This window comes from Fulmarus glacialis, unplaced genomic scaffold, assembly GCF_000690835.1.
Source record: "Fulmarus glacialis isolate BGI_N327 unplaced genomic scaffold, ASM69083v1 scaffold5111, whole genome shotgun sequence".
Classification (NCBI taxonomy): domain Eukaryota; kingdom Metazoa; phylum Chordata; class Aves; order Procellariiformes; family Procellariidae; genus Fulmarus; species Fulmarus glacialis.
In genome coordinates, this window is record NW_009192041.1 from 1 (window position 1) to 14,567 (window position 14,567).

Below are 14,567 nucleotides of genomic sequence, written 5' to 3' on the forward strand. Positions count from 1 at the left end.
CTTAATGATTCTATGATTCTATGGGGAACTGTCTAAGACATGGCTACAGGGGTCTGCTCATGTCTATGTCTCGGGCATCTTGCACAAAGTTATACATGGTACCTCCATTTACATGGTCTTATAACAGCAAGGGGTCTGTCTTTCAAGACAAATAGGATGTTGCAGGGTTTTTATTCCTTTTATGGAAGGCTTGCGGACACACCAAAAACGTGAGAAACGTATGCTAAGTGCTTTCTTAAGGAGGAGGAGAAATTGCATCTTCTATTTTCCTTGACAGCGCTACTATCTACAGGGCTATTGGTTGTAAAGCTATAGAGTAACACCATATACAAATCTTTCTCTCCACACAAAGATGAACTGCTTAGAAAAGAGAAACAGCTAAAAGCATCCTATATCACATTGTTCTTGGAAGTGAGAAAGGGATTCAAACTCTTTATCGTATTCAACCACAACAACACAGAGAAAAGCTGAGCTCAATTCCCTCCTTCAAATAGTCTTTAAATCAATAGACATGGCATCAGACATCTATTATGGCATTTCTTAGCTTTTTAAATGCCTGACTTTTCCAGTTGTGAATGTTCTTTTAAAATACACATAGTTTATACATGTAGCACTGCTGGAAGTGCACACTTTTGAGTAGTGCTAAGGCTTTCTAATGTGCTAAAGCTCATGTAATAAGGTTGGTTTTTTTTTCCTCTGCAAACATAAAATTGAAATAAAAACTGAACAATAGAGAAGAAATTATTTCTTATGTTTCTAACAACTCTTCTATTCCACTCAAAAGGCCAAACATAGGAAAACAGGTAATGTTAGTTATTATTAATTTTAGGAATAAGACCTGTGTTGAAGTCTCTAATATTAGACATTTGCTCTTTATTCCAGATGAACTAATGTGTATATATATATGGCAATATATTTATGCCAACTAATTACATGTTATATTAAAAAAATACATACGGTTTAGTTTTGATAAGCAATGAATTACCACAGACATTTAAATGTCCCAATTTTCTATTTTCCATTTCCAGTGCCTGAACATTTCTGGAATTGTTATTTGTCACTAATAAAATAGAAATAATTCCCATATATTAATAAATAAGTGACCTTTCTGCTCCAAATGGGATTGTTTCTGTTTTAACAAATTCACTTTACTCACAAAATATACAAAGCAGAAATAATATTGTTTGTTTCTCAGAACCTGAAGTCATTCACATTTTTATATATATACTGCTACCGCTATGGGTGCAGCAGTCGTGGAAGGAAAAGCTCCAGTGATACATAAAGAAATTGCAGAGTTTTCTTCCTGACCAAATCCCATTTTAAATGATGAATGTGGGTGGTCTGTTTTATAGTTACATGCGTCTACTTTTCACAGAAATCACCCAGAGCTATAAGACTTTTTATGCACTTATAAATCTTTAGTATCAGTTGAGTGAAATGAAGGATATGCAAAAATTTAGGAAGTGAAAATGAATGATGGTATCCTTCAGAACTAATTCCTGGAATCTAATTGCAGTATTAGTTTTTTGGGAAAAATAGAGTGGGATTTTAAGTAGCCTAAAAAAACAAGGAGTTTGAACTTGCACCTCATTTTCATGAAAAGGAAAAAAAAAATCACATGAAGTAGTAGTAAGAGTACAGGAAACTAAACATGCTTTAAAATACTCTTTCTGCCTAGTAGTTGCCTCTTACAGATAAGTCATAGAAGGTAAAACTGAATTAAAGAGAGGCTTACTGTTTACTTAAGGCTACAAAACAATCCAGCAAGACAGCTAATGACACAACCAAAATTTTATACCTGTCCTGGTTTTGTCTGGGATGGAGTTGATTTTCTTCCTATTAACTGGTATAGTGCTGCGTTTTGGATGTAGTATGAGAATAGTGTTGATAACACACTGATGTTTTAGTTGTTGCTAAGTAATGTTTACGCTAGTCAAGGACTTTTCATCTTCCCGTGCCCTGCCAGGTGCGCAGGGGGCTGGGAGGGAGTGTGGCCGGGACGGCTGGCCCAGCTGGCCAATGGGCTATTCCATACCATATGACGTCATGCTCAGCATATAAGGCTGGCGAAGAAGAAGGAGGGGGGGACGGTCGGAGTGATGGCGTTTGTCTTCCCAAGTAACCGTTACGCGTGATGGAGCCCTGCTTTCCTGGGGATGGCTGAACACCTGCCTGCCCATGGGAAGTGGTGAATGAATTCCTTGTTTTGTCTTGCTTGCGTGCGCGGCTTTTGCTTTACCTATTAAACTGTCTTTATCTCAACCCACGAGTTTTCTCACTTTTACTCTTCTGATTCTCTCCCCCATCCCACCCGGGGGGAGCGAGCGAGCGGCTGCGTGGTGCTCAGTGGCCGGCTGGGGTTAAACCACGACAATACCTTAAAACAATGAAAGGGCTAAAGACCGAGTTTTTACCTGCATGTCTGGTGATGAAACCTTTTTCCTTTTAAGAAGCATTTATTGGGAGATTCTATACATTCACAGATGCATTTTGCAGGATTTAGTGGCTGATGTTTAGGACAGGTCTTTCTACACACACACAGGCACTTCTCTTCATCAAATTCCTTATTGGGCCCACAAGAAGCGGGGAGAAGTTTGTTTTTGCACATGCACTGACACGATGATCTGTCTAATTCTTTGTGAGGTCCACAGCTTGAGGTCCGCAAGCCTCCTTTGCAGACACATTGACAGGTTTCTTCATCCAGCTCCTTGTTTGGTCCACAAATATGGAATCCTTCAGATGTGTCTAGAAATACAGCAGAGAAGTTGCACAATCAGAATTTTGTCTCTACCCATCCCGTATTTTTAAGGGAAGAAACGGTATCGAATTCGTACATTTTAAGGTGTTTTAAGAACAAACATATGTCAAAAGATAGGCAACAACCAGTAATAGTATTAATAAAGAAAAAGATTCAACTATTTACTTTTCATATTTTTAATTTCTCCTTTAGGTAAATCAAAACACGGAACTACATTTAATCGTTTAAGCAAAACTGCTTACCAGAATCTCCAAGGTGAGAAGAGAAACCAAAATCATGCTGTGCCAAACATCTGCAAATTTGATTATTCCAGATATGATTTTTTGGACAGGTTTTGTTTGCTACATGACACCTGTGGAATGAAATATACTGTTGATTTACTACCATAAGAACTCAAGGGGGAAAAAAAAAAGAATCAATTTTAGGTGTTAATTGCTTTTGTTTTACTCTTTCAAAGAGCTTCAGCTCATTCATAATCTTATTTTTAACTCTATCAAATCTGTTACTAATTAAGGTTCTCCCCATTACCTTCTCACATTTTAAGTTTTAGCTCTAACTTCTAGAAACTGATATTTGTACTTTCCTAATGTAGTTTGGAAACAGATTCTAACCCTTGAATGTAAGCCTCACATAGAAAACAGACCAGTATAAAAAATATTTGTGCGCCAAATACCCCATAGGTGGTAACAGGCATAATTTTATACATTGTTTTTTGCAGTACAAAAACGTTTTCACACATACAGACATCAAGACAGCTGATTACAGTTTCTGAATGAATGCTGCAGACCAAACTAATTTCTAAAACAAAATTAGATTATCAGATTCCTTTTCCCTTTACGTGAAAATTATGTGACATTAACTGACTCTTTCTCATCAGCCACTGAAATCCTGGACAGTTTTGCTGAATCTAAAAATTTGGACTTCAGCAGCGATGCCTTTTCACTTTAGAAATGAAAGACAATAAACAATTTAACAGTTAATGCTCTTTACCTGCTAGAGTTTTGCAGCCAAGGTAATGGTAAGCAAAGAAAGCAAAAAATCCTAACAGCAGTTGGTCTCTTTTTAATGGATGACTGAACTTAACTAGTAGATACACCACAGATAAAATATTTATGTATTATTTGATCTTCCTTGCTTGCAATTTCTTTATCATCACAGGTGACATTACAACTTTTAACATGTCATGCCTAACTTCAAGCATCCAGGCTGTGTCATTTATTCATTGTTTCTGTAGTATTTCTAAAATCCTCATCTGTTAAGACAGCACATACATTACACATTTTAAGCACTTTTAATTCCCCTGAGCACCATTACTCATGCATTCAAAAATGCAGGTGCTGGGACATTCTTCCATAATCATCATTCAAGTATACCACTCCCCTTCACCACATTAAAATGACTCTTTGCTTGTAAAGACTGCTGTAGTTTAACATCACCCTGCCTCATGTTTTATCAAGCTGGTGTTTCCTGATTTCATTCTGCTGATGATCTCACTCTTGCTCCCTCACTTGGCACATATGTCCTTTCTGCCTGTCTCCCAGTTCTGCTTGAGAAATAGTATGGATAAATTACAGATGTATTATTGTATTCTGGTTTAAAAAGAAAAAACAACTCACACCTGGAGCAGCCTGGCTCTAGCTGGGAGTGTTTAAAACTAACTACAGAAGGAAGCCAGGGTCACAGTATGAAGAAAACACCAAGTGCACATGAACCCATAAGAAGACAATGTTGATACAAACCCCAGGTTACCAGAACTTGAAGAGAATGATATGTATTTCAGCATCAGGGTTGGAGACACCCAGCAAAAGGAACTGGAACTGCTTATTTACAAATTCTACTCTGGCTGCTAGTACAGAAAATTACTGGGGGAGACGGCTGAAATTTTAAAATGACTTATTGTAACATTTTCGGAAAGTTCAGGAAGGCTAGAAAAAAAAATCAGAGGCAAAACCACTTTGCAGAAAATTTCACTACCTCCTTCCAAATCATTGTCAACTCAACTTAAAAAAAAAAAAATCAGCATGCTAACTTGTTACCTCTCAGTGTCAGGACAGATAACGCACAAGAGGGGGAAGCATTTAATGTGTACAACATATGTCCAAACCACATCTAAAATATGCTTATCTGCTCTGTAAGCGCCTACCTACAAACCATAGGGAAAAAAGGTCATCATAGAGACTTGGATCTGAATTATGTATATTGAAGGCCCCTCTGCTCCCTCCCACCCCAAATTGCTAAACTTCTAAATTAAAGTGACAATTTTCTAACTCATCTTGATGACATTCTATATAAATAGAGAAACGTACAAGTTAAGATACCATTAATCCAGGAGGTGACTGGCTAACATGAACTGACATGCCTCAGCTCTGCAAGTATGTAGAGGTAGCTACTACTTTTTAGAAGGAAAAAATGGAAAAAAGTGGGAGAACAGGCAAAGACCTAGACCTTAATTATCAGGATAAAGTTGTGCAGAAAACATATTTTATATAAAAAAAGATTGTATTCTATCTTACATGTAATTTCTTTCTTCTTTCTAACACATGCCTGTGCATCGTGGCATAATCCAGCCTTGCATTCTTATTAGATCCCAAGTGTTACTACCCTAAACCCATAGATTATAGTCTTAGACTGTTCTTTTCAGTAATACATACGAAAGTCATTACTATATTTCTGTTAAAATGAGCATGTACATAAATACATGCACACATGCAGATCTACCACTGTGACAAGAAAGTACCTTTCCAAGTTTTGGCTTTACAACAGTTTCACTAGCATTCAAACCTATAAATAAAAATGTTAAGGAAAAATAAGTAGTTGAAAAGAAATTGAGAACAGTAGTACAAATTAAAAAACCCCAGTGGGATTCTCAAAAGCATCCAGGCACCCACCGGGAACGTGTGAATATCTTTCCTTTCTAGAATCTAGAAGCACTCAGCTTGGGGTTTTTTTGGTTGTTTTTTTTGTTTGTTTGTTTGTTTTTAATTTATTTTCTTGTAAAATGCTGTAGATTTTAAACTTAAAGACCGTACTTAACAGTAGAGAAGGTCTGTATATGTTCTCATCTAGTACTACTCTGTCTTACCTTTGTTGAAGCATGATTTCTTACTCTCAGGACAACCAGTTACCTGGTCAAAGTCCTGTATCTGTACGCTTTCTTCCCTCTAACTACAGGTAGCTGTTTCCTGGCTAGAATAAACTCTTGTAATGGTAATTACAACTGTGCTTAATTTGGAAGCCCTGAGAAGCTGCCAATAGTCAGCATAATTTGACTTTATTATTGACTTTTGGGTTTTGATTTTTAATAATCTGTTAATCATGCAATTAATTAAACTATTAATAGATTTATTTCTTAGTATTTTTCTAGTCCACTGTTTATGATCCATGTTTTGATGAACAAATTCAATAATTTGAATTAAAATAGAACATAATCTGTGTTTAGCTGGAACATGTCAGAGAACATCCAGACTAACTGAATGAAAACACAGAGAAGACGACCCAGCTTACATTTCTGGGCATTTTGCACCATTCACTCGTCATATTAAAAATGTCTACAGTTAATTCCCGTTCAGCTTCTAGTCATTGGTTCTTCCATTAAGCAACTGTTAGTCTGTTACATATTTTTGGCCTACTAAATATTTATACATCATGAAATCATCACTCAGTCCTCTAAAATGAAGGGAAGCAGTTCTTCAAGTGTTTTAATAACAATTGCTTCAGTGCCAGAGTTCTTCTGTGACTTTTTTCATTCAAAATCACTAAACAAATCAACGTGCTAATTCTGTGGACTTTCAATTAACCCTTTATTTCCCCTTCCCATTCTGTTTTATTTTCACTTCGGGCATATGAAGATGTCCAAAAAGATTTGTAGTCAAACATTCCCTAAAACCAAGCTTTTTTTTAACAGCTTTTTAAATAGGTAAATACAATTAGAGAGAGAAATGTTGTCTACTCCTTATTTGCAAAAGTAAGTATCTTTGGATAGCTTTTATGACTACTTTTTTTTTAAAAGTTTATTTTATTGATGTTTCCTTTAAGCCTCAATTGCACTGTAGCTCTTTCCATGAAACAAACCCCACAAACAACATTATTCTTAATTTTTAAATGACGTAGCCCTAGTTTATCCACTGGGTAAAAAGGTATTGTGCTAGTTACTTTAGTAACATTCTCTCCACGCAAAACAGTATTAGCTCCTTTATGCATTCTGCTACTACTACTAATGTGTATAAGTTCACCTATCTTAATTGTGAAAGTTTCCAGCAATATTAAATCTAATTGTACAGGCTTGCTCATAAGGTGAAAGGAAAGACAAGTCTCATACTTACTGAGTTTGTGTTGCTGGCAAGGAACGTCTTATGATAGAATGAACTTGTCTGTAAACATCCAACTTCGACATGCATCTGCAGGACGTGTGATTGGCAAAACTGACGGTTACAGGTTTGGGGCCATGAGAGAGAGGCACTGTGATCTCAAACAACTATAAAAGGGAAAGCAAAGCAAAGAGCTTTTTTTACAGATCAGTAACAGTACAACCGAAAATAATATAAGGACATACAAAAAAAACTATAAGGAATTTAAGTTTGGGGTTTTGTTCTCTACCATCATTCAGTGACATATTCAATTATACCGCTAAATAATCATTATGTGCAAAATGAATACAACAGCTATGTTATGACAACATTTTTGGTGTTAAACCCTGTTACATGCCTGTTTGCTTACTGTAACATTTAAAGTAACATTGTTAAAAGAGGAAAATGTACAAAGAACTCATTTTTCTGGATGAAATTACTTCAAATTGGCAACCTTTTAAAAAATCTAAAACGTAATATTTGGAAAGTGCTTCAAAAAGTTGGAAAACAAGAATAATTTAAAAAAGGGGCAAGCTACAACCTAATACATCAGTTGCACAATTACAAGAGCTTGTATAAAACAGCAGTATATTGGACTTAGATCAAAACATTTTTGGATGAACAAGTTTTGAACCGCAGCATACTGTATTTTTGACTTTTCGGTATTTGTATCAATGCAAATTATATGGTTACCCTAACAGAATGCATCTTGAACTATTAATTTTTTTTCAGGATATTAAGAAATATTCACTATTAATAAAATAATTATGTATGTGAATGAATAAAATCCTAATTTTAGTGGGAAATGTAGTTCAACTGGTGGAAGAGGATAACTTCAGCGATACTTTGTGGAAAAACTGAACATGTGATAACAGACAACAGTGAGACTCATTTCAGTATTCAATTTAGGACATGCACTTTATCAAATTAAGAAGGTTTCACTATAAGACTCAAATCTCAATAGTCTCCTGAAAAGTTAGGACAAATATTTTAGGTCAAAGTCTTAAAAACTATTTTTTGTTAGTATTTTTAATAGGATAATAGTTGCTTTTTAGGTGTTTATTCGCTTTTTCAAATATATTTAAGAATATTTCTGCATCTTTTGGGGACTTTACTACCTTTAAAAACATGGTCATTGGTTATTATTCCAGTTTCAGTTGATAAGACTGTCCGGTAATTTTAAATAATTCAAAATATGAAGCACATCTACAGGATGTCCTGAAAACAGTACCTTGCACTGAAGTACGCAAGTGAGCCTGGGTACTCACAAGCATGCAGATGTAGCAGTATGGGATGTTATGGGAAGGTAAATGGGCACTTGTGCAGCCGACAATAAAGCTCATACGATTGATATACCTAAACCATGCAACTTAAACATAAACTGTATGTTTATGCATCATCAACTCTGATAGATATTATCTATTTTACAAAACAAATTTTGACATTATTTAGTGACTGGGTCTTTAAAAAAGTTTAACATTGGGGGTGTCATCATACAAGAACTGAAACCGCAAAGTATTATATTTGCATTTTATTCTGTTATGGAAGATTACAAATGCTATTGTTTTTGCTGCAGAAAGTACCACATCCCTTATTTTAGTTTTAAATGTGGGTTTTTTTCCCACTAGAATTTAAAAATGCAAACTGGTATATGTTTAATTTTGTAGAAGGAAAAGCAAAACAGAAAATAGTTTCCTGCGTCTTCCAAATACTGATGAAAAAACCCCTATCCATCTAGGGAGCTACCATGGAAAGAGTTTCTCTTGTTAGAGAGACTTCTAGCCAAGGCATATTAACATTTGGATTCTTGCTCCAGCTGCAAAATAAATAACACTCCTTAAAATTTTGGTCTTGAGTCATTAATAAGATAAGGGCACAAGTCCATGTCTAATTTAAAGTTTGGTATCAATAAAATGCCTAAATCAATGTCTGCTTCTCTCAAACATCACCAGACATACCTCCACGGTTTTCATTAAGTTCAACACAGACTTCTGGAAACAGACTTTCTAATCAACTTTTTATTATACTTATAATACTTTTTGGCTTCCAAACCTATTGGCTCCTTTACCCTTATCTATTATAAAAGTTCCTTTAAATTAATCACAAGCATTCTTACCAAGACGTCTCATCCAAAAAGATCAATAATCACAACACAGAGCTATCATTTTCATACTAATATTTCATATGAAAATAGCTTTATGTACTTATTCATTTCTTTTTACAATATCCACCTGTTTGAAGGCCATCGTAGGTTTTGTTATAATGCACAGTCTAACTAGGAAATTGGAGAGGAGGAAGGTGGTGTTGTAGATAAAGAGACAGAAAAGACCATGTTTATGAAAAATAGCTTTCATTTCTGCATACAGTACACATTTGAGAAAATATATGCTGAGTTCTTTGCGTATTTGTTTTTTAAATACTGATCTTTAAACAGATAGCAACACTCACCTACATACGCAAGACTTGTATGTTTTTTTAAACAAGTTGTGCTTTCAGAAGAAAAGAACAATTGTTGAGACCTCTGAAAATCTGGACAGCTAAGAATCTACAGATGCGAAAGCCTTTACTACATTAAATATCTTGTAAGAAAACTGATTCCTAAAACATATATGAATTGAGGGACAGAACAAAGAGTATGGACTTAATTACAATATTGCACATGTAGAGAGAAGCTTCTGTTTTCTCTGCTCTCTTACGATGGTATGAACTTGCTTTTCCAAAACTGCAGTAAAAACCCACTATAGGCAGAACTGATAAAACTTAGTAACTGAAGAGAAGTGTGATTCTTTGCATGGACTGAACTGCAGCTGACTGGAAAAAAGGGCATGTTCTCTTCTTTGTTCTTGGAGTAAATCGATTTGCCATACTGCAAAGCATAGCAGACTCCAGACCGCTGGCGATGGTAGTGTAGGACTATTGCTACAGTTCCAAACCACCTGAAAGAGGTCCCTGTCAGCCCAACTGTCCGCCTCTTTGGCCTCAGGAGTACAGTGAGATAAATTTCACTAAAACACCTGAGACGTACCAATTGTGAGTGGAAACGATGGTGAACATGAATTATCGTAATCTACATTTATCCTCCCATTTAAACTGCGAAAGGCATCAGTTTAGAGGTGAATATTGCTAACAACTATTCCCATCAACGCTTCAGTGGTGCAATGCAAAACAAACCTAGTTAAACAGTGTAAAGGTAGACTAGCTGCCTTAGCCTCATTGAATTACCTTCAGTTTGTTCAACTAAATTCTCTTAATAGCAATGTATTTTACATCTCCCACTAGTAGCTACTGTTTATACATAAAGATCCAAAGCCAACTATTGATATTAGAGATTATATTATGTTATATTATATTAGGTATTACATTTCTAGTCCTCACTTTTGGAAAGTGCTTAAAATGATACATGAACTAGCATTTTGAAAAAGAATATAAACTAGATCTATTTTCCTTAATGGAAACGATGGAAGTGAAATACTGGGGTTGGAATTATTGATTTATTCTTCCTACACTTTCTATTTGTCTGCACATGCTATTAGGATACTATATTTTGATGCATACTGAAAAAGGAGATATTTATTCTTCTCTTCTGAGAATGAAAATATATCAAGAAGAGATTTCACAAGAAATAAATTCTTGAAAAGTAGTCTGTTACATAAAATGTATTTAATACTCAGAATAATCCTGTTTAAATAATCTCTGGCATTTTGAAATAAGATCCATTCTAAAGAAAACCTACATTCTGCTCTCAGCTGTGATAGCAGCATCTCTAAATCCAATGAAGCTATTTAAGTGTAAGTGAATAAACTCTCAATATATATAAGCTGGGTTTGAATTATCATCTTAATAAATAATTTCAAATTAGGTAAGAGCTGACCTTCTGGAATGCTTTCTGGTTTTGTTAGCATCTCTAATTTATTTCTTGCTCATCTTCTTCATCCAATAGAACAATAAGCTCAACATCTGTTGTCACTACAGGTCATGTTTGGCAACATGTAACAGCCAAACGTCAATATCTAGAAAGGATATTTCTATGAGAAATGAATCATAACATCTGTGAATGAGGCTGGTTCTTGACTCCCTTCTTTTCTGGCAACATTGCTGGTTGTGGGTGCCATTGCTAGTAACCACATTGCCCATATATAGGTACCTCTTCTTGGAGATCAGATGGCTTATATTTCTGTCCGATTCCTCATTCAGTAAAGGACTAGTTTTACTGTATCCTTAGAGGCCCAAATCTTCTCTCCCTTCCCAACTTCAAATCATAGTAAAAATTGGACTAATTCATGCTACAGGCAATAGGGAAAAGAAATTTCCTTCAGGTCTGTTCAGGGGCCAAAAGACAGACATTCAGGACCAAAGACTGCAAAGAACAAGCTTCAGTCCCCAGAAGTACACAAGATCCGACAGTAGTAGGGATCAGGGCAGTTTTTCAGTGGAGAGCTTTTATTGCTTGCAGTTTTGAAGAAAATGTTAGTAATTACAGTACATTAAACAGCAAATTAAAGTACATTAAATAAGCATTGATAAAGTTAGAGGCAAATACTCGAAAGTTAAAAGAAAAAATTAGACTCAACTTGCCCATGCTGTCCTATACATTTGTGCTACTGACACTGCATCGAGGTCTGGAAACCAGTGGAAAACAACATCCAAAGCAGTACGTGATAGCATAACTAAAGAGTATTATATCTAAAAAACCAAAACAACAACCCCCCTCCCCCAAAATTACAGTTCAAAGCTCTGTCCTAACCTCTTCCATATGAGCTAATATCATAAATATAAGTCAGTAACATACTATTAATCTCAGTGTATAACACATACTAATGAAAGCTCTATGTAACTGAAGAACAGTTGAAAACCATAGACAGTCAATGCATTTCACAAGAACTTAACACGTGCCATTCAACCAATCTAAGGCTGTTTTGCCACAGAAACCCAGCTTGCAGGTCTTCCATTTCTCACCATTTCTAATATTTCTTTTCAAAGCTCTGTGTTCAGCCCTTGTCTCCTTAGGTCTTCACCCAATATGACGATTCTCCATGCCTACCTCGCCTCATTGCAGCCCAGCCAATGTTTCCCTTTCAGCCAGCCAGCCCACGAAGCTTGATTTCCCTTCCCTCTTTTTGGGCTCCTCAGCATAATTTTTAGCATTCTGGCACAGGCCCATCTTGTCCCAGCTGCTTTTGGATCAGCCAGGTTCCTTCCTTCCCAACATGATAAAGGTGGGTATATCAATGACAGGCTCTCACTAGAAAATGGGTTTCAGGTGCCTAGATCTGAAACCGCAACAAATTTTTGTTCAGCTCCAAGTTATAAAATGTTCTAGTGACAAATGTATCTAAGTCTCCCAACAAGTCCATTTGCTTCCTAGGTCTTCTTTTAACACTTAGAAGTATGCAGACTGTCTCAAAGATAAAACACACATTCCTAACACAAACAAACAAGAGTCATATCCTTTACCTAAAATAAGGGAACATGAAATTTTTTTCAGAGAAAAAAAAAATCCCAATTTTTGTTTTAACAATAAAGCCATATACACTTCTCTCTCACTCTGGTCTAAGAAAAACCACCCACCACTTTTGCTGAAGTTTTAAAACAAAAAACTAAAAAGGAAAAACAACACATCAAGCTGAGTCAGGTATCTGGCAGGGGAAATTTCAACCCCTATTGTTAAAGAATAGCAAAGTCAGGCTGAGAATGACAGTAGAGTTTATAATGCAGTATGTTGGATAATCTTAATATTAGGCTGCTTAAACTAGAGTTGCTTACCATTGAGCAAGACTATGTGTGACTACAAATGTTTTTTCCCCATTTTTCTGTATCATGAAAAAAATTCAAAAGCCTTGTACAGTAAGTGGCTTAGAAATTTTGTGCTAAAACCATGACAGTCATTGGTACTACATGGATTTTTTAAAAAACGTTTTGGTTGCAGGACACTTTTTTTTTTTTTAAAGGATATGTATTTTCTGTCCCACTGGCCATTAACAAGATGACTTTATAATCTGTCTTTCAACCTAGCCAAACTTGAAATGTTCATCTGCAAAATGAAGGAAGGTCATTTTTCTTCATACATTTGGATTACACAATCTGTAATAAGGTGTATTTTAGGCTTAGTACTTAACCTTTGTTCCACTGCACCAGCCAAAATTAAAAGGCAGCATATCCTACAGACCCGAACGTCAGCTTCTTACGCTTGTATTTTCTGCCTCCCAGTACAGACAGGTATATAATTAAAGAACTTTTCAGACTAATACAAAGGTAAGTGAATAATTAGATCACTTTTACAATCATGTGTGCAACTACAAATGATTTTTTTCCTGGATTTTCTTTCTTTTACACGTTAATTTTTTAAATCCTTGAAGATCAGTGTGTATGCTCTGTACTGTACTTCTCAGGTGAGAAACACAGCAAAAGGACACCGGGCAAAGGTGTCTCTGAATTCCTCTACCCAACCAGACTTGGCCTTTGGCACTCGGCATCACAGTGATTGCAGTTGCGAAGTGCAACAGTCCCCCTTCTTCCCAACCTTGTTATTTCTTCAGCCATCCTTGCAAGAACTTGCAGGCCAGAATGTGTAGTCCCACGCACCACCCTGCAGTAGGCTCTTTTCAGTTCCCACACTGGCAGCGCTCTTCCTTTAGCCATTTATAGAGTTGGAGTGGAGAACAGAAACAAGGGTGGGACCAGAGTCTGGTTGACAACCTAGAGCTCAGCATGATTTTAACCTTTAAAAAAAATAATAATCTAACAGCAGACAGAAATTTCAGAATGCTTGACCAAAAGCTCTATCAGAATTCCTGTAAAAAAAAATTTCCCATATATTCCTCCTCACTGATCCTTACGAAGGCATGTATTTTTGATTCACTGCATTGATAGCTCCTTCTTTAGACTAGAAGGACTTAATGCCATACTTTCCAGAAAAACTGTTGATTTCTATACAAAGTATTTCTTTGCTTCAGTGGCTAAATTAATTTATTCAGCACTATCATATGTGCCAATATCCACTGTATCAGCACACATGAAATTATTATGATGATCACTGACTTTTGAAATATAATCAAAACTCTTATCTTCGTATCAGGATGAGGGAAGCTTATCATTCTAGATACTTTTCAAACATAGGATTTATGTATGATTTTTTTCCCAGATTTACATTAACTACACCATCCATTCTTCTGATGGACTGTGGTTTATTTTGGCAAGTTTCCTTTAAATTGATTGACTCTCAGTTTCCATCACTTGTGATCTTTGCACTTCCTAAAGTGTCAGTAAGGCTGGCCAAATATAACCAGTGTAACAGAGCACAAATTATCTAGAGACATTTTCAAGCTAAGGATTTCAAAACTCTAAACATCTCTATACTGGAAAGAATGAAAATAAGTTATTTGAAAAATGGTATGTCATCATTATTTATTTTACTATCCAACTTTTTTGAAAAAACAATATTTCAAGTCTTACGTGTGATACAA

The 14,567-nt window shown here is 35.7% G+C and overlaps 1 protein-coding gene across 1 annotated transcript in view; it reads right to left on the reverse strand.

Moving 5' to 3' along the window:
* Window positions 1-2,414: 2,414 nt before the first annotated feature.
* The window catches only part of VEGFC (vascular endothelial growth factor C), a gene marked incomplete at its 3' end in the record, with an annotated part of 74,504 nt that continues 62,351 nt past the window's right edge, over window positions 2,415-14,567 (reverse strand). Inside the window, exons 5-7 of the mRNA XM_009586892.1 lie at window positions 7,081-7,232; window positions 3,001-3,110; window positions 2,415-2,745 (exon numbers count right to left, since the gene is read on the reverse strand). Of these exons, the coding sequence (XP_009585187.1) occupies window positions 2,415-2,745; window positions 3,001-3,110; window positions 7,081-7,232 (593 nt within the window). The remainder of the gene's footprint in view (window positions 2,746-3,000; window positions 3,111-7,080; window positions 7,233-14,567) is intronic.